General features: G+C 31.0%; 1 protein-coding gene across 1 annotated transcript in view; it reads right to left on the bottom strand.

The window, feature by feature from the left end:
- Positions 1-21500, bottom strand: part of LOC118185349 (Ig-like and fibronectin type-III domain-containing protein 1) — a 144026-nt gene that overhangs the window by 12828 nt on the left and 109698 nt on the right. The window contains exons 16-21 of the mRNA XM_085806864.1: positions 18968-19156; positions 16577-16742; positions 10706-11272; positions 7011-7192; positions 5462-5612; positions 1411-1539 (exon numbers count right to left, since the gene is read on the bottom strand). Coding sequence (XP_085662990.1) covers positions 1411-1539; positions 5462-5612; positions 7011-7192; positions 10706-11272; positions 16577-16742; positions 18968-19156 — 1384 coding nt within the window. The remainder of the gene's footprint in view (positions 1-1410; positions 1540-5461; positions 5613-7010; positions 7193-10705; positions 11273-16576; positions 16743-18967; positions 19157-21500) is intronic.

Raw genomic sequence — 21500 nt, 5'->3', positions numbered from 1 at the left:
TATGAAAAAAGACAGAAATAATTTTTATTAATATTTCGGACTATATGTAAGATAATTATGTAGGACCAAATGCTATATCCAGAGCCTACTTTTAGACGAAATTGTTAAAATAACTTGTCTGTTTAAAGGCGATTTAGAAGGTTTTAGTTAGAAGGTTAATTTAGAAAGTCTAATAATTGTTGTAGCAGTGACAGGTAGGATTAGAAAATTCAAAGGAACTGGATCGCTAAGAATTAGAGCTGGTAGAGGCCGGCAGACGATGTACTAACAGAAGTTGCCAGTGCAGTGGTCCATACGCTCGTGCAGTAGCTCCCCAAATCAACATGCCTTATGCTACTGTTGCGAAAAATAGTATGGAAAATGCAGCATTTCGAATCCTATGAGATCATTCGTGTGCAAGAACTAAGAATGACAGGTAACGTTAAAGTTTCTTGCTCGAATGGAAATCAACAATTATTAGCCTTGTAAAATATTATGGGGAGATGAGGATAATTTTTATTTGAATAATTCCATCAGTTCTCACAACTACTGAATTCAAGCATCTGAACTGCCAGCGTAATGCATCAAGTGCCACTACATTCGGCAAAAGAAACATTATGGATGTGGATTAACTATTATTACATCGACTGAAAATATTATTTGCATCGACTGAAAAGAAAATGTTCGAATTTGGTAAAAAAAAAACTTGTTTATTTTAGATTCACGGTGTTTGAAAAACGTGGTTACATATTTGCTTCCTTAAATATTGATACTAAACATATGGTCGCAGTTACAAAGTTTCTCAAAATAAGATAGTTTTAGGAGAATAATTTTGATGCCGTGACGAGCTCAATAGAACAAAAATTTCAGTTCGTAAAATGCTCATTGTGCTTTAAGAAATAAAATGCAAAATGTTTTACACATTTGCTTACAAAAATGACAAAGATTTTACCGAAAAAAAAAAAAAGTTTGGCTTAGATTACTTATCAATATATCGTATTTTCGACTAAAATTAAATATTCTGTAAAATTTCCCTAAATTTTAAGAGTAACTACAAAAAAGGGAATAGATTAGTTTGCAGATTGTATGTTCCATATTTAGGTCAAAAACGATATTTTTTATGGAATGCTTTGTATTCATTTAAAAATATAATGAGTACTTTATTGATTGGATTTTCTGTATGAGAAGTATTTATAGAGTGGCATTTGCATTTTACGTTTACTGTAGAGTTGAAAGTCTTGATAAAACTCTATATTGAGAAACTTTGCAACTAGGAGTTTACGTGTTTAGTGTTAATGCTGTATAAAGAAATAAAACATGTATGCTTCTTTTCTGAACAGTTTGTATGTGTGCTATATGGAATTTTTTTTTTTTTTTTAATGAGTTCAGCGTATGTTGGTACTTTAAAAACTGTTGAAGAAAGATACTGACCTGCAGCGCAATACATGAGTTTATCAAGATCTTTGAAGCAATTAGGTTTATTGAGAGCTGTCTGAATATCGATGTCGATGTTACAGGCTTCTTGACATTCATCACTGACACCTTTTTCTTGACAGCAGGCTGTAATGTAATTAAATCCTATATGTTAATCTATATATTATATTAAGTTCAATGGCTATTTTACAACTCAAGTTTTACAACTCAGTTTTTTAAAAGTTCTGAAAAAGTAAGCATAATGACATGAAATGGTCCTATAGACAACATAAATGAGTGTAAAAAAATTTTTTTCGTCCCCCTTTATGGAAAGGGGACCGGTTTCGCCTTGAAACCAGCGCCCGTCTAGAGCATTTAACACTAAGCATTTGCTTATTTACCTTTACTTTGCTGGAAAGTATTTGAACGTAACCCACATTGCAGATTATACTAGTAAATTACTGAATAACCAATGAAGTAAGTAATATTTGCATAAACACGCATTTTTAAATAAATAAAAAATTTAAAACAGGAAACAAAAATATGAGACAAAAAGTAACTAATAATGCACTAAATTACTTACATAAAACTATGAAATATTTTTAAAAATTATGTTAAAAACTAAGACAATTATATCTGGAAATAAAATAAAATTAGATGTATACAAATATTTTACTAGAAGAATGAGGAAAGCTACAGCTAAGAGAAGCAGAATAAAAACGCTACTGTGAGTGTTCTTCAGTGTGCTCTGTGTCTCTGTAAAAAATAAGAAATGTTTTCCCTCTCTCAAAAGCTCCATAAATCCTCATCTTTGAAGACACTCAAACGATGATATGATGCAACTGCTTACAGTAGTGATCCGAAAGCAATAAACACAGCTGTAAAAAATCTTGCGTCTGCGTCATCTGATCCTTTTTTCGATGTCTCAGAGGGGCGGTGGTTTCATAATGAAACCGCGCTGAAAACATTCAAAATTAAAAGGGTTCCATTACTTTTTTTTTGTGAACTAAGGACATTTCATTAATCATTGATGCCTGCTTATAAAATATATTGTGGAAAAATTAAAAATTGTTGGGTTTTTTGTTCTTAAAATAGCCCAAAATGAATAATGACAAAAACAAGCTATTTTTGAACGATTCGTATCAATTAATGGATGCCCAAAAAGGTTTAGTGCTGCCATCTGTTATCAGCTTTAAGAAGTAATTTAATTTTAGCAGCGGTTTTGAGAAAATGAAACCATATTTTCTAAATTAAAAAAAAAATGTTGAAAATGCGGTTTCAAGGCGAAACCACCGCCCCTGAAAGGGTTAAAATACCTATATATTTATTTAGATTATATGTGCTTTATTAATTAAACAACAAAGTAGAAAAAGTTGGTAAATACCAGAACTTGAATAAAAGTAGCTTTCTTTATATTCGTAAATTAAAACTAAATTGACACATTGGCAACAGGGCAACTAAATTAATATAACACTACACTGAAAACTAAACTGACATAATAGGTTGACCATATTCTCCTTGAATCTATGAAATTTCCCCCTGGTTAAAAACCGCTTATGGGCTAACATAAGGGCATGCGATCATTTCTTACACTTTCTCTGCTTTATAAGGGGACTAAATCCAAGTGATGAATTATCGGGTGCCACATTTTAGTTCGGGGCCACTTTACAGAGTGTTAACCTTTTCGGTACAGGAAGCTTGAAAACTCATTTGGCACTCTCACCGAGACTCGAATCATGGATCTTCGACTATCTAAGTGGGCGTACTAAGCACATGCGAGGGAGATGGGTACAATCCTTGCAGTTTAGCGTGGTTCAATTTAACATCTTTAAGCACAAGCTGATCGAAATGTTAGGTCTAATCTTTTCTTTTAATTCGTATTTCAGTCCTCGACCATTATATTTCCTTCCTATGTATATTTTCCAATGCATAATTATTTCTTTTTATACACCATTGGTTATTAAAATTAGGATTGCTACACCACAGAGGAAAGCAGTTCGAGAATCATATTTATTTTACAATGATTCAATGATGAAATGATTAAATTTTCAAATAAATTTGAGATAAATAACAGGCAGAAATCAGGTATCCCAAGCAGCTACCTGTGGTGACAATAGCAGTTATACGACTGAGCAGGGCCTCGGAAAGTCTTTGAAAGGGATTTTGGGTGAATGCAGTCCATAGTGCTTCAATTCTACTCATTTTTTGTCATACTAGCTAGTGGGCATTGTCGGGCCAGTCATTTTGCAATCGTTGACCAGACGATTTCAGTTTGTGAAAAATCCGGAGAACGCCCGGCCTATCAGATAAGCGGACTAGAGGTAAGCACAACCTGCACGCAATGACACTCATACCAGAATTCAGATATTAGGCTGGTATGATGATGAAGATTACAAACGTCTGATACCTGTTCCTTACAATGCCTCGCTGTGCGGATACGACCATCATGTTGTTCTAAGCAAAACTTGGATTTGCCCGAAAAGGCAACGTCACACCATTTATGCGTCCATGTGCTTCGCAGAAAGCGCAATTTTAAGCGCTGATTCCTGTCCTGTAGCGTCAAGGGAAGATGAAGCACAAGTCAGCTTGCTGAGAATCCGAGTCGATACAAGCGTCCTCGTACCATATATGGGATTATTTGTGCTGTACAGCACATCGGAATAGCTAAGTCAGGGTATATAATGTAGCAGCACAATACGTAACAGCAATGCGAAAAAGATGTCTGTCCTCTCGGACGTTGTTGAACGGGGGCCATTGAGATCCAGCATATGGCTTTTTATCGCCCACTAGACTCATAAGGGCACTGCAGGCCATGGCTCACCGAGAGCTTTAGTTTAGTTTTTTTAGACTCATTGATTGCAAACTCTCATTTAATTAGATCTCGGTCAACGCGAGCAGCGACTGCGCAGTATTATAACTTGAGGTCTCAATGGGCTGTTATTTGCAGCGGCTGAGTATCCTTTTTTTTACACGATATACAACACAGCCTCGAACTAAAAACAATTAGTAAATGTGACTCCCAAATGAAAACTCGGGGTTTCAGTTTACTTTTATGCACAATGCCAATAATTAAAAATTACGAAGTGCCTATGGTTCAAAATTACTTTTATGCACTGTTTCGGGGTGTGCTTTTATACTTTTTCTTTTAACGTGCGCATGCCAGCATATTCTAATTTTCATGGAAATTTAAGGTTTATTGTGCAGGTTGTGAGGTTTGTTTGGAGTAACATTTTTAATGGCCACTAGTATATAGGGATATCAAAACCTAAAGGTAGTTCGTAAATGATTGTGCCACCAAGTATACTTTTCCATATTAAACGAGGTTAAATCAGGAGTTATATCTTTCTAGGAAATTTTATCTACAGGATCTCTCAGAAGAAATGCAACAAATTTACGGGGTGTATTCGGGAGGTAAGAGGAATCGAAATGCCATTTTAATGCTACCAGTGTAATGATTCCTTCAGAACATATACATTTTAAAATTCCGAGACGATTTCAGCTGGCCGAAGGAAGGAACACTCATTGGCTTATTCTTTGACTACAAATCGCCAATTCTACAGCTTGAACTTCAATCATTTCGTCATATGCAGCTATAAGAAGTCAGTGACAAACCTGTCAACAGTACAGCAACTCATTACGTGCATTGAGTTAGCCTTGGACAATATTCGGATGATTGAGAGATCTTTGACGATATCTGTCACGCGTGAAAATGTTCTTAGGAAGTGTCTCAGACAGTTCATCATTCTATGATGCAACACCGTTCATATTGACATCAAAGATTTGAGCTCTTGTCATAAGATATATCATGTAGGATAGTACAGGTTCCCAATTACAACATGGTGTCCCTCATTCGCCTAGACGTGAAATTAAGACTTCGTTCAGGAGATACGTAACTTCCTAAATCGCCTATGTTTTGAATTCAGCGGGGCGCTGAAAGCATATCCTTTCCCCTGATCTTTCAAATATCATTTGATCGGATAATTCTCATTTTTAATTTATAAAAACTTGGTTTAATATGAGTATTTAGAAAATTTTGCATGGCAGAACTGAATTGAAATTTATCACTTACCAGAGGCATTACTGTAAAGTTTTGGTAAAACATCCAAGTTTACAAATACTCGGTCATATCCATATTGGTTTTCAGCGTAACAGAAATATTGTCCTTCGTGAACAGTTGTCACTTGAGGTATCGTGAGTGTTGCAAGATATGTATATAATTTCTAAAAAATATAAAAAGAATGATTTTATGTTCAACAGTAATTGAGAATAAAATTTGGCAAGTAGCTTCCAGTAAAAAATTATTTTTATTTGCTTAATTAATACTGAATTGAATTCAGAAGAAATTACATATTGCTTGTATACACTAATATACAATACAATATATATATAATCCATAATTAGCACAAATGGAAGAAAAGCACGTTAATGGGAAATTTCAGAGTAAGCAAAATGTCAGTCTCCGTAATCAACTCTCCGCAGACCTGAACAATTTTTACCGACTAATAGTTTTACACTTATGAGCAATTTCTATTATTTTTTAAAGCATTTCCTTGAATAGCCCCACTAAATGTTTTTTTTTTTTAATGTATCTGCCGATTTTTCTCGTTTTCATAATGTGGCTCCTGCTTGGATTACTGCTGCAACAAATGCAGAAGAAGGCTAACTACATTCTAGAACTTGGCACTGAGAATCATAATAAACTTTTCCCTGCATTTTAAGATATATAATAGCTTCTTGTATTTTAATATATATAATAGATATAAAATTAAGTACATTCTAGAGCAGGGCACTTTGAATCGTAACAAATGCAAAGTTTTAAGGTAAATTAATGTTTCATGATTTCAATTAAAATATTTAGCATGATGTCTGCATGTAGTTTCAGCAATACTCTCCTACGTGCAGGACTCTTTTAAAGATTTTACTTCTTTCGTAAGAAAATTGTTGACTATCATCAAACTATCGACTATCTTCTATAAACAACCCAGGTAAGAGGGTTGATCACGAATTTAATGTGATTAGCTTTTATGGCATGCAATATTATTATTCTACTATCCTTTATCGTCCACAGGATAAGATTCAAATAAACATAATACATAGATATTATTATTTGTTAGTTTGTATGAATCTTGAGAAATATAACTAATTCGTGATCCACGTTTTATACAATGCAGCAAAGAATAAGATACATTTTATAATCTACAATGAAGAAAGAATTTTCTTGGTAAAGGATGTTCTTGTAAAAATGTTTAAAGATATGAGTTTGAAAAACTCACAAAACATATAATAACAAAAATTGAGAAAGATATGTATTTGTAAGTTTTACAAACACATATCTTTGAACATTATTATAAGAATATCTTAGTATTTTACAACGAAAATTACTTTTCATGACATTATAAAACATTTTGACATTGTTGAAGGAAAGCATCAAAACACTTCCGCTTGAAATATCTGGAATGAAACATCTGTAACTTCGGATCGATTAAACACTATTTGCCTATAAAATATATGTATAGTATATTTATAGTAGACTTTAACCATTAAATGAGGCTTATATCTATCATTCAAAGATAGCTTGAAGACCATTAAACATTTATAAAATAATGCAAACTTCTCACTTGATTATAAGGTTTCATGGCCAAATCATATTCAGGACCTTTAGTTAAAGGATCTCTCGATTTGCTGTCTTTGTACCAGAGAACTCGCGGCTCAGGATGCCCTGAAACTAGACATCTAACTGTTGCTGAGCTTCCTTCTTCTGCAGGAATTCGCTTATCTAATGCTTCAGCATGAGGCTTGACTGAAAAGATATTTCATAAGAACAAAAGGAACTTCTTTTAATTGATTCAGTAGTATTGGCATATCACAATAACATTATGCATATGCAAATGAATGTAAAACGCTCTCCAATTTAATGAATCAAGTAATATTCTCAATGAAATTATTTATAATCTCCACTTTTTCTTATATGTAAATGGTTTTGGTTATAAAAAACTATAACGCTTTCTTTTATATAAAGCATACACTATTTGGGTTTATGAATCGTAAATTTCTTAAAGAATTCTTTTAAAAGTGGAAAGAGTAGAATTTTCTGCTTGTGTATGTAGCTTTTTTGCCTCGTATTATTAAAAAAAAATATTTAATGTAATTTTAAAAACCGTTTTAAGAAAGCAAATATGAATTTTAGGGCAATGTCTAGAGGTAAAAACTCTTGGAGGGTTAACTTACAAAATACAAACAAATATCAGCGAAACTCAAACTACACTATAGCATAACTTTTAAATTTCTGGCTAAACATTTCTTTATGCTAAAAATATGCATGCACATGTAATGGCTCTCACTTCTGGGGGAAAAAAAAAAAGAGAATCAGAAGCAGATGGGGCTGCTCTGCCGGCGCGGTCAACGTGCACAAATGTGCTAGCATCATAATGCAAGTTAACCATTGTTCACAAAGGTGCAAGGGCACCCCGCATTAAGACATGAAGGTGACAGTACTCCTATGTAGTTCAGTTTATCCATACAGAATGAAACAATCATCAAAATTCCCGGATTTTCTGTGAAGATCCAAGCGAATAGTTTCCGATGGTGCCGGCACCTTTTGCAAGTTGGTCATCAACCATCAAGACACAAGGATGGGCCGACATCCTTGTGATGTCCAGTTTACACATGAAGTATATACATGAAATTGCACTTGAAGAACATGCTTTCATCAAGATGCCTGGATTCTCACGTGAAGGTCTTTCGTTCAGTGAAAAGTCACCGACATGCGTAAAGATGGTGTCATCGTTCCGAAATCGTGCGGCACATGAAAATTCACCGCTTTTGGACTATGGAGTAAAGAATTAAATCCAGTTAAATGAATTCGCGATGATCTAATAACGACAGGCTTAGACGATGAATTTAATACATTTAGCATTATACTATATTTCGATTTTTTTTTTTTTCCTGAGGGGGGATGCAGCGTCATTAAACTTCTTTCTTACAGTGAATGCTTTTTTTTGGGGGGGGGGGAGTCCTGAACTCTGCAATTGTGATAAATGGTTTATCCAGTTTTTAACCATTTATATTAGGTTACGAGGCGGTTCTAGAGCTACCGGCACATCGAAAAATTTCCCGAATTTCTGATAGTCCCATCTGCTCCTGTACAGATTACATGTGGGAAATCGAAATTTGGAAAATCGAAATTTATGAATAGAAACGGCATAAAAATGCCATAAATTTTAGGTAACTAGCGGAATATTCTTTTAAACGTGTAGATTGTAAATCGGAGTCGTGTGGAAATGGAAGTGCACTGTATCATTAATAATAAATAATAAATGAAATTTTAAAGCTTAGATTTTATTTCTTAAATAAATTAAGGCGTATGATTAAAATACGTTTTTAAAAAATAATTATACATTTTTTAATCTTGAAATGATATTTAGCATTTGTTACATTGACAAACAAATGAGATTATTGCAAAAGCTGTTGCCTCTATAGTTTGTACTCGTTGCTGTTGCAATGGCTGTGAAAAATCCCGTTCAGTAGTAATTAAGCACTAGTATTTGCAGTATGATGATATATGTTTCAGAGTTAATGTTATTTTAGACGGCTCGTTGTGGAAGTGAAAAGAACAGTATTTGATTTTAATTGCTATTAAATAATGAATATTCATTTAAACAATTTTCTGTTTAAATGAAAAAAAGTTTGAAAGAGTTCAGATTTTAACTATCGCCTGGAAGGGCTCGTTTAAAGTTTGATATGGTTTATCAGTAGAGATTATTGATGGAGATGACCTAGGTGAAACAGCAAAACATTTTATAGGATATTAGATTAATATGCTTTCAGACTAACATGGGAACGTTATATATCTTCTGCATATTTAAAAAGTAAAAAAGTATGTATAAAAATATTTACTGTTTTTATTTGAATATATCATGAATCAAATGCATTTTTATTTAAATAAATCTGCTTAAAAAGTAAAAAAATAATTACATTTAAGCTATGCATCTATTATAGATGTTTATAATAATTTATAAAGTATGTAATATAATTCTTTAAAAATATTTAATGTTTTTATTTGAATATATCATGAATCAAATGCATTTTTATTTAAATAAATCTGCTTAAAAAGTAAAAAAAAAAAAAAAAAAAAAAATTAAGCTATGCATCTATTATAGATGTTTATAAAGTATGTAATATAATTCTTTAAAAATGTTTAATGTTTTTATTTGAATATATCATGAATCAAATGCATTTTTATTTAAATAAATCTGCTTTAAAAAAAAAAAAACATTTAAGCTATGCATCTATTATAGATGTTTATAATAATTTATAAAGTATGTAATATAATTCTTTAAAAATATTTAATGTTTTTATTTGAATATATCATGAATCAAATGCATTTTTATTTAAATTAATCTGCTTAATAAAAAAAATTACATTTAAGCTATGCATCTATTATAGATGTTTATAATTATATTAATGCATCTATTATAGATGCATTAATAACAGAATGATTAAATATGAAGAATTAACATCTTATGTTTTTCCGAACGGCAACAGATTCGAATGAAAAATGAAACAGCACAAAACCGTGTTTCGAGATTAATAGCCCTTTTGAGTTTTTTTTTTTTTAAATCCCTATTAGAATATATATATTATTTAACTTCACCTCTTCTGGTAAATATATTTTAAGTTTGAACAGGGTGAATATCTTTATATGCGGTTTTCCCAATAAATATGCTGAACAATTTTGGACTTCTTAAGGTAATAAGAAACAGATTAATTGCATAAACTGAGAATATCAAAAACACTTAAGAAATTAGGTACGTTATAAGGTATTTCTCCCGCCTTCTTAGTGTGCCTTCTTGGTGTAGTGGTCAGCACACTGAGCCGGCATTTCAGAGGCCCGTGGCTCAATTCCCGGCGAAGGCGGTTGCTAATTTTTCATCTCCTGCTTCCAATTCATCTAATGTCTCTACAATATTATAAATATATAAATTGCATGTAGATACCAGTGTATTTTAGCATTTACTAACGTAAAGTAAACACAAATCTATTACAAAAGTTTTGGAGATTTTCCAAATTGTTCGCACGCAAACAATTACTAATTGCACAAACGTAAATCGCAAATCAAAAATGTATAAAAAGAACTTAAACAATATCTAACACATTCGTGATAATTAATGTGCAAGGTTAAAATTTGAGGAATTCAAAACATATGGCATATCGTCAATTATGATTGCGATTCATCTGAACTTCGTTATTCACAAAAGGAAACAAATAAAGTATAATTTATAAAGCTTTATAATTTTAATAAAGTTGTACTCACAATGCACTTCCAGTGACGTCGAGCTTTGAGCACCTTGGCCAAGTCCATTATCTGCAAAACATTCTACTTTTGTTATATTATGTTGAATATTGGGAACAACAAGAGCTACATGACTCTGCTGCTGTTGAACCATAAGCTCTCCGTTTAGGAATAATGATACTGTAGGAACGGGCATACCCGTTGCTACGCACAAAAGAGTCACATTAGCGCCTTCGACTATTGTCTCTGGAGGTACAACTACCGGAGGATTGAGAAAGGCTGGAATAGCAGGATCTGTCCAAGCCAAGATAATTTCAGACAAAGGACTTTCTTCATGTCTAGATCTGGCTCTGACTGCGATGGCATATTGGGTATTTACAGTGAGATTATCTAGTGTGATGTAGTTATTAACAGTAGCCTGGCGGAAAGGAGAATCTTCTATTTCTCGGCTAGCATTGGCTGGTTGGTAGAGAACGATATAGCTGAGAGAAGAACTGGCTGGCACATGAAAAGGTGCTTGCCATTTCAAAGATACGTAGTCCATTGTTTGATGAATCACTTCTAGAGAATGTGGCGGACTTAGAGTTCCTGAAAGAAAAGTTATGAAAAATTCTGTTAATTTTGCAAGTAACCTGAAGTATGTAATTTTTGCTAAATCTTTGTATTTAATTTTTTTTAAATTACATTAGTATGCCAAATTTGACTTTGGTTTACTTTTGCTAGATTCATTGTGTTGACAAATATTCAAGTTTTCGTAAATGACTGAGCACTTGCTGGCTATGGCTTGTGAGTAACTATGGTCAAATCCACCTATCATTTTACTATCTTATCACAGAGAATGTTACCCAAGAGACACCGTAGAGGACGAGTTATTTTACATTAGCAGTGAGGAGAAACAGCAAAACCGTACATGGAAGTCCAACCCATACTTTGGTTTCAGGCTAGAAATACCCTTCTCTAATAACTAATAATTTTCAATTAGATATAAGAACACATTTATCAGCTTTGGTAATGCATTGTTCACATTCAGTGACTAGGAGGTACCGAATTTAAGTTGCAGAGGAAGTCCAGGTTTGTTAATAATGACTGACTAAAGCAGAATAATTGGACATTATAGATCATCACAGTCGTTCAACTTGAGAAATTTCGACCCAGATAGAATGAGAAGTATGAAGTCACACACATTTGAAAAACACTTCAGATAAAAAGGATTTGGTAACATAGCTGTAATGTTCCGATGAAAAGTATGGTCTAGATTGTATCAGATTTTATGTATTAATCTTTTTATGTATATTTTACGTATAATCTTTTAATTTATGTATTTTATTTCCATGTCGCATATAAGCATGGAAATAAAAAGAAAATGCAGTGACTACGAGCAACACTCGCTACACGACCTCCCGGTTGATAAATTTTCCAGCCCCGCTCGTTTTTATCCGGCCAGTCAGACTTCACATGTAACACTATGTGTTTTTCATTGTTTAAAATTGCTAATAAAAGTACCATTTTATGATGAAACTAAAAAAATTTCGTCACACTGTTAAAATGCATTTTTAACTTACCACAATTAAATTTTAGGGGCATTAGCAGTTTGCAATGAACATAAAATAAGCTCTTAGTAAATAGCTTTAAAATTAATTAATTAAATATGATAAAAATTAAACAAAATAAAATTTGATTAAGAACAGCATTCAAAATTTTAACAAACTTAAAGCCTTCCTGTGATAGAACAAGAACATTTTTATCACTTATTTTTATTATTAGTAACAGTGTGTGGGAATTTTTAGTTATTTAAAGCTCCGCATTCTTGAAAAAATTTCTCCTTTTATTGGCATAATTACAAAACATCATTCGATGGGAAAACTTAGCATCCAAAAGCATAAAGTTAGCATAAAGTTCTTTTAAACGGTTAATAAATGAAGCTCGTATTTCCTTTAGTATGAAGAGCCAAAACGCACTGCTTATAGTTTAGTTTATAATCTAAATATTTAACGACAAAATCAGCAACGTATGCTGCTTTGGCTTACGTGACATCGCTTAAGTCTTATGACATAAAAATTATTTGATTTTACTTGGCCATAAAAATATTAATTTTAATTAATGTATTAATTACGTAAATAAAAATCACTCAAATTTTCATTTTAAAATAATATTTCAAATAATCCTATTTCAGCTACACTGTAAGATACTTTTTTAACGCATATCATCCATTAAAAGTTAAAAAGTAATGTTACATTCGTTACTTCCAGCATTATGCTATCTCCAGGGTAAATTACAGACATATAATTCCAATGCAAAAAATGCTATATTTAGGAAATTTTAGTATAAAGGGAAGTAACAATGCTAATGGAAAGAAAAATGTAAATTACTTTATGTTATAAGAATGAAGGACTCGTAGAAGCTTAAATCCTTATTTTTTTTTATGCATAAATTCTTTCTGAACATCCAGCAGCCGAAAAAAATATTATATCACTTTAAGTTAAGAACAAAAGTACTGAAAATACTGTCCAGAGTATCATTGACACTCATAGCATCCCACTGTAACCACAGACTGGACGAGGGCCAATGAAAGGAGTTCTGGGGGTGAAACCTGAGTCGTTTCGGAGATTTGGGGTACGGTGTATTTTTAAATGTTTCTTAACTCCATATAATTAATAATCTTAAAATCGTTTTAAAGTTTTATTCTCTTTAATTATTAATATAAATTTAATGATTAGTAAGTTTATTATTATTTTTTAATCGATATAATTTAATGAAATACGCACTGTAGGATACAATGTAATTAACAATCCCAGCTCTCATAATAATAATAATAATAAATTGACTGGCCTCTTTTAATAGAACAAATAAGAATTTTCCTCTCTTTAAGTAATTAAGTGATTTTTTTTTTATAAAGTGTTTGCTTTTTCAAGTTTTCTTTACTACAAGACAAGTTCGTTTTCTAATTCTGTGTATTAAAAAGTATTTTATTTCTTAAAGCATTGGTCTATAACTCATATTGTATGCAGGCCAAAGGCACAATCTGAAAATATCTGAAAGGCCAGAATTTTTTTTAACAAAATTAAAATTTTTTATTGAATGAATAAATAATAATTTTAATAAATATGAATTTTCCGTTATTAGATTTCATTAGAACATATACAGACAATATTAATAATATAAAAAAGTTAAAATTTATTATTTTTTTTCTGTCTGAAACTAAAATTTGGTAATCTGCAAGACATTTTTATTTGTTGCACTTTGTAACTGCATTTTAACAGATAAATGTTAAACTTTTAGACACATTTATTTCAAATAATTCTAACATGTTTAATTAATCGTTAAATAAATTACTTGAACTTAAACTAAACACGAAAAATTAAGGAAACTTTCTACATTTTCAGAGAAAACTTTTAGAGTGAGAGAAAACTTGAGAATAAATAATGACATCAAACCTTTTTTTCTTATTTATTTAATTTTTCTTATACTCACATATGCTCATAAGTATTATTAATTTATTACTGTAGTTATTATTACAGCATGAAACTTGATGGCGTTTCGATTGTGGTGAAGTTTGTAGCTTTGGAGAGAAATTACTAGATATTATCTTTATCATGGATTGCAGATGCTCATATCCTCATCTAGTTCGTTTGTTTTCTTATTAATTTTAACTGTAAAAGAAGACTGTTCTCATATAAATGTACTTCCAAACAAAGCGATTATTCTTAGCGCTATAGAACTAAGCTTATTTACTTTTTTTGGCAAGTACGAACCTGAAGTTAATGAAATCTTATCTTCAAATCCTTGAATAAGATATATATCACCCTGTAAATTAATTAGCTCCATTTATAGATTTTCCAGTGCTCTTTTTATGTTCGCTTACATTAGTAATGAAATGTAAATTCGGACTTCAACCAACTAAAATCTTTAAATCTTTGCAACAAATACATAATTGAAACGCATTCACGGGCCGCGGGCCTCCAGTTTGAGACCATTGTCAACAAAAGCTAAAAAAATAATTAACAAATAATGTTTGCAAGCCAACGATACGTTCGACAGTTAATATTCGGCAGTTCAAGCACACAAAAGACATATTTCGAGAGCAAAGGAGTAGTTTGATGCAATGTTAAAAAATATCAAGCATGAAGTTTGCTATTTTGAAGTGCATTCCTAAATTGACTACCCAACTGTTTTTTCTTTCATTTCATGACTACTGCGTTGTTAATTTAAATGCCGGGGACACAGCGACTATGAAATCTCTCAAGAATGATTACAGGTGGTGTGTGCCCGTCGTTGGCGAAGATCGTTACTGGTGACAATACGATTTTATGCCCAAGTACACCTCAGGTTTAAACAGAAGTTCTAGAATATGGAATCTGAGAATTTTATACACCTCTTTCCTTACGAGCGGCCGCTTCAGAGGACGTTCAAGGAAAGGATACAAAATTCAACCCTACTCGAATACGTTATACAATAATAGATAGTCATACATTATCCGAAATTTAAATTCTCGTTCTGCAGTTTGATAACCGTCTTTGCTGATCGTATGATCCAGATGGCTCTTTGTTACCATAAGCATTTGTCATGCCAAAACAGTTAAGCTAACCAGTTTTGCTAGCATTCCCAACTTATGGGCAACTGGCGAATGCTCACAACAGCTGGGCGTAAAATAATGCTGTTAAAAATTACAAAATTACCTAAACAACAATAGCAACAAGCTGTTAATTATTTAACTCAATTTTAAATAACTTATTCATTTCTTATAAACATGCTTTAAAAGGAAACAGCATATTATCGAAAAATCGATAAAAGAGATGGAAGAGAATCCTGCAATTGATTTTTTTTTTGCACTAAAAAGTTAAAAAATTCTCAGTTGTTTATATCAGTCTTCTTAATTAAATTAAATTAATTATCTTTATTTCTTAATTTAATATTTCTTAATTTAATACATATATTATTTTTTACCACATATTAATTATACAATTGGATAAAAAATGACCATACTCCTTGAAAATATTAATGGTTTTAAATTTTCAAAAGCTTTATATCATTTGTAATTCCGAATTCTTTTATATTTAAATGCCAACATTTCAACTGGGAAAAAAGTGTAGATGTCATACTTAATTGGTTCATTGCACATTTCTTTCAAGCATAATAATTACACACTCTTTCTCTGTTTTTTCTTTTCTTTTACTTCCAATATAATCAGAATAATGCAAATTAAATTCGTAAATATAATGTTGCGTGCATACGGGTTCGTAATCGATTGAATGCACAAGTCGATTAAAAGTGTATAAAATTTATTCTTATCATAACAAGTAAAACCCAATGCAGAAATTTCCTCAGAGATATTCGCAAAATTTCGCAATATCTCACAGTAGTTATATTTTAAACTACTAAAACGTTGAATAGAACTCAATTCAAAGCAAAGAAAGCTAATCCGATCTCACCGCGAGTTCGCTACAATCAATAACAGGAATTAAGTAAACAACTGAACTGAGATGTTTTGATCCAGCTTTTATAAGCTTTTTAATCCTGCACGAGAACATTCTCGGATTTTCTAGATTTTTCTGGATAGCAAAAGAGTACAATTACGAGATATCTATTTACTGAAATGTTAAATGCGCTTGCTCCTGTATTTTAATTTTTCCGGCATAGCTTTCTCTTCTAATAAATCTCAAAACACATTCCCGTGCATTGCACGGGAATATAAAAGATTTTTAATTACAAATTTACTAAAAATTAGCAAATTAAATACAAAATCTGTAACAATAATTTATCAGAACTAGTAAATATGGAACCACGGATTTTTTATAGCTTTTTACATACAACTAAAACTAGAACAAATGATTTCGAAACTAACCATATTGGATAAACTCATGCTGTAGATAAATTAATAATGTATTTATTTACCTATTACTGTCTCATTATAAATTTCATCCCTGCCAGGCGTATGAACTATTAGCATAAGAGATGGCAAAGAAGAACCATGCTTATTCAAAGCTGAAACGAAGATGGAGTAATGTGTATTATTCTTCAGCCGTGTTATTTCCAATTCCGTATCTGATGTATTTTTCATCTGAAAAAAGAAAAAAAAAATGTATTCTTAAATTTTGTTAAACCATAGACTATTAGCTATAATAAAAAAGAAGCAAACTAGGTATGAGTGATGTAAAGCAGATATTGGCTATTGATGCAGGAAAAACAAGTACTGCGACTCGCCAGATTTCGAACCGTGGACCTACCTACTAAGCACTTACGTTAACAAAAAAGCGTGCACATGGGAAATGAGAAAGCCATTTATAATGTAATTAATTAAAATAAATATGTAAAATTCGATGCAACTTAAAATATGAAATTAATATTTCTTTTTGTTATCTAAGTGTTATGTTTACATCTACGAATAAATCTTATGGTATATTAACCAGATGGCCGTGCTGATATAAAATTAATAGAATTTTTATATTTGTTAACACAGATATTATTTTGCCAAAATTTAGAATAAGAGCTACTACAAGAGTAGTACATTATTATTGATACTTTGCAGTTGCGCTTTTTTTGTACATGCATAGAATATTCTAAGGCAGGGAATTTTTAACTGCTGAACCAATGGAGAAAATAAATGCACAATTCTTTTTCGAACAGAACAAAGATTCATGCTTCATTTATTCGGGATAATTTCTCGATTCAATCTTTCTCTGTAAATAGCTGAAGAAAGATCAGCTTTGAAAGATACAAAATTTAATGTTGGGATTCATCTTTGAATCATCATGATTTATCAATCTGTTACAATGCGCTCGTTTTGAACTATTGACTGTTGTGAAAAAATACACAAATTCTCTACATATTAGAAGATTTATTTTGTTTCTCAGGATTAAATATTTATAAATAATATTTCTTTTTTATAAAACATAATTTACTTGAATTCTTGTGTTCTTAAAAGTAAAATCTTATTAAAATATGCTAAACATTATTAATTATTCTTTTGAATATTACGCACGGCTTTTATTACATTTACTAATTACTTGACGTCAGATTACAATGATCTTTATTTTATTAAAGTACTATTAAAAGTATTGATAAAAGTTTTATTCATATATGTTTAAGGATTACAGAAATACGGAAGTTATACACAGAGGTAAAATTTCTGTAGTGTATAGTACAAAAACGTGAGTTGGTCTCTTAAAAAAACAGAATAAAGTTTAGTTTTTAATCCTGGCCATTATTATTATAGGTTTGTAAATTTTTCTAAGCTAATTAGAAGAAGAAAATAAAAATTCTTAGCCTTTTAATAGTGAAAAGTATTCCTAGATATGTTTTATTGAAAAATCAGAGAAAATATCTGAAGCCCAGGTTTCGGATAAACGAGAATCAGGTATCTCAATGACGAGAACCCTTTTTATTTAAAGGCAAATAAAATGCTTAAACGACACCTAAGCTTTTGGATAAACAAGAAATATATATCTCATTTTTAAATGTTACCGTATTTTTAAATCAAATGAGATAAATGTCTATTATAACAAAGTTTTCCCACTCCTTAACTTTTCAAAAATTCTAAAAAATAAACTACTTTCAAAATTCTGAGCTAAAACATTGTTTATTATTAGTTAATCTATCTTACAAATGTTATACCGATACCCTAATTAAAAATATGCTAAAATGTTCTTAATGATTACTTAACTGAAAATTTATGTGCAATTATATCATTTATGTATTTTTTACTGCTTTAAACTGTCCAGATTCTTCTAACTCAGAAGATTAATGATTTGTGTTGAAAAAGTCTGTGTTTGCTTCATATAATGTACAGAGAAACACAAATTATTATTTATTCATTGGATCAGCGATTTTTTAAAATATAAAGTGTTAAAATTTTAATTACCGCAAAAAAAAAAAAAAAAAAAAAAAAAAAAGTTATCAACTAAGTATAAAATAAAACTGAAACAAAGTAAAAATACTTTAGCTATTATTAAAACACTAATTAGTTTTAAAATATCATTTTGATCAAGTATTCATTACTTTAAAGAATTCCATCAATTTTCAAATAATTTTTTAAAGTTAAAAAAATATGGAAAATTAAATGCTAGCCTTTATTATAATTTTTCTTGTGAAGTTGAAATAATAGTTTTTCAGTATAATTTATTGGTCTTTCCTGGATTTTTTTAACTACAGAAAAGCATAATCTGGTTGGAAAAAAAAGATAAGAAACTTCACGTTAGCATTTACTCTCAATATTCACTCTCAATGCGTAAAAATAGGTGTGACACTTAGATAAACATTTAAAATAGAGAATCTAAAATTAATTACAAAGTCATATTCTAGAGGATGAGGAGGCAATCTGTCGTTTTTCAATTCACTGTGGCGTACTTCGAACCACACGATGTCTGGCGTCGTGTTATGGAAATTCCATTTCACAAGTATCCTCGTCGGTAAAATGCTTATCGCACGTAAATCTTCTGGTGGTGGTGGTAAAATTTCAGTTCCTTCAGCCATGCACTTAAAAAGGAAAATACATAATTAAAATACATATAAAAGAGCATGTGTTATCATCCATGAAAAATATGGACTCTACAACAACAGAGTATGTAATTATGATATGATACAAAAATACCATTCAAGTATAATATTTATTAACACACACCGATAAAAAAAACCCATAAACGTAAAAATTAAACTCCCAATTATTTATGCTAATAAATGATCTGATATGCGTAAATAACTGGAAAATACAGATAATCTAAATAAGGCCTTTTATCTATATCTCTGTTGTGATTAATTACTAGCTGGACCCGTGAAATTACACTAACTGGAGATCATTAAAATCATAACATATTTTTTCTTTTTTATAATAACGATTTTAGGCGGCTAGTATATTATTAAATAATGAAGAACCTATAAGCATATATGCATACTCCTCACATTGTGTAAAAATGGCGCCATCTGCAGACACCAAAATTTGAACATGTATAATCTTCCTAACAAACATGTGCATCTCGAAGCCCGAATTTTGAATTTATTTTTCATTTGTTTCGAAGTTTTTTTCTAACTGAATAAAGTTTTGACTAACGGACTCAATGATTGAAACGAAATCTGTGGTAGCTCATCAAGGAGTAAAATATATAGGTTTCAAATTTAACTAGACCACTCAGCGATTTAAAAGAAATGTAGTGCCTCTTGGCAAAGCGTGAGATATTTCTCTTCCAAATTAAATTAATAAACTCAGCGGGTGCTGGCCCCTGTCCGAAATAGAATATTTTTAGCTTCCTCGCTCCATTATGTATAATTTTTCTTTAAAATTTAACCTTTGTGTTAGTTATGTATATATATGTATATATAATGGTTATATATATATCTGCAGTTTAATTCGCGAAAATACTAGGCATATTTATATTTAGTTTTCGCAAGGATTGTTTTGTAATTATATATATTTATATTTAATTTTCCTTCCATTAAAAGAGTGTTATAGTCTTTTTTTTCCTTCTTTTTAAATCTGAACCATATTAATGCTCTTTCACACAGTATGGTTAATAAAGTACAAAACTATAACGTGCCTAAATCGGAATTCTATTTATTGGCATATTGACCCATATATTGTATAAGTATCTGTCTATACATTCTAATGCCCCACTGTGATTCACCTGTATTCTTCGGCTTTCATCTTTATTTGCATTTTACTTCCCATATTGGCTACATCTGAGTAACTGCGTCCAGAATACATTTATCAGGCATATCAGGCTTTCATCTTTCATTTATTTACTTATTTATTTATAATTTTTGAAGCCACTTTTTCCTGTTTTCTTGGTTTACATTGAAAAAATTCTGAACTCATAAACTCCGATATTCTTCAACTCTGGTTTCAATAAATCCCTATTCTTTTACCTCTTCCTAGGTAGAAACTGCCTGATTTACTATACCAGAAATCAATTTTTCAGAAATGTCAGAAATCCCAGGTTTTAACAATGAAATTTATCGTATTTCATTGAGGGAAAGCTCACACTGCTCCCCTCTTTGCTGAAACCCGAACCTAGTTAAATGAAAAGTGTTCAGCATTCTTGTCCAATTAGGTCACTGGTGAGATTAAATAATAGGGAGTTAGGGTAATTTTGAGAAATAGGATCTGTTATCTTGGATGTACTGCTTTGGTAGCTCAAGACTAAAGTCATAAGTTGTTTAACATTTGTTGCATCTGAAACTGTACAAGAAAATATGAACCATCCGTATTCAATAGATGTCACTTGCTACTTTACGGCATTTCATCGACAACATGAAGGTTCCTATCCAAAAAATACTTTCCAGATCATGTGGACATGTCTAACATTGTTTGGAGGCAAACCTGCAGTATTGTACCTAGGCCTTTTACTGTGCGCTAAATTTCAGAACAGTGCGTATTTTTGCTTTTCTGGAAACAGCAGTAAATTATAAAACGTTCGGATGCTAGACAGCCCAAATATATATAGATATAGAGGAGAAAAATTCTGATTAGTTAAGATTATATATGTTAGCTAGAAATAAAAATTGTTTGTAATTAAATATTTGCGAATATCTCTGCGGTAGCTTATCCTGTCATTTCCGAAAATAATTTTTTTTTTTTTTTTTTTTTTTGTCAAAATTGAGAGTTAGAAAATCAAACATGATATATTGGATTATAAATTATTTATTTCGATTACGAGATCATGTTTTGGCATTGCTATGTAAATTATATTCTAACAATAAACGGTAGGGAAGCAATCAAATTAACAAATTGATATCAATGGATATTAATTAATAAATTTCTTATTATACGTACAGACATGGAAGATTTATTAGGTATTCTAAATGTATTTCTAAAAATATTAAAAAA

This window comes from Stegodyphus dumicola, chromosome 12, assembly GCF_044657685.1.
Source record: "Stegodyphus dumicola isolate Sdum_Otavi_A_Nest chromosome 12, ASM4465768v1".
Classification (NCBI taxonomy): Eukaryota; Metazoa; Arthropoda; class Arachnida; order Araneae; family Eresidae; genus Stegodyphus; species Stegodyphus dumicola.
Note: the sequence above shows the minus strand (reverse complement) of the source record. Positions and strands in the feature narration are given on the sequence as shown.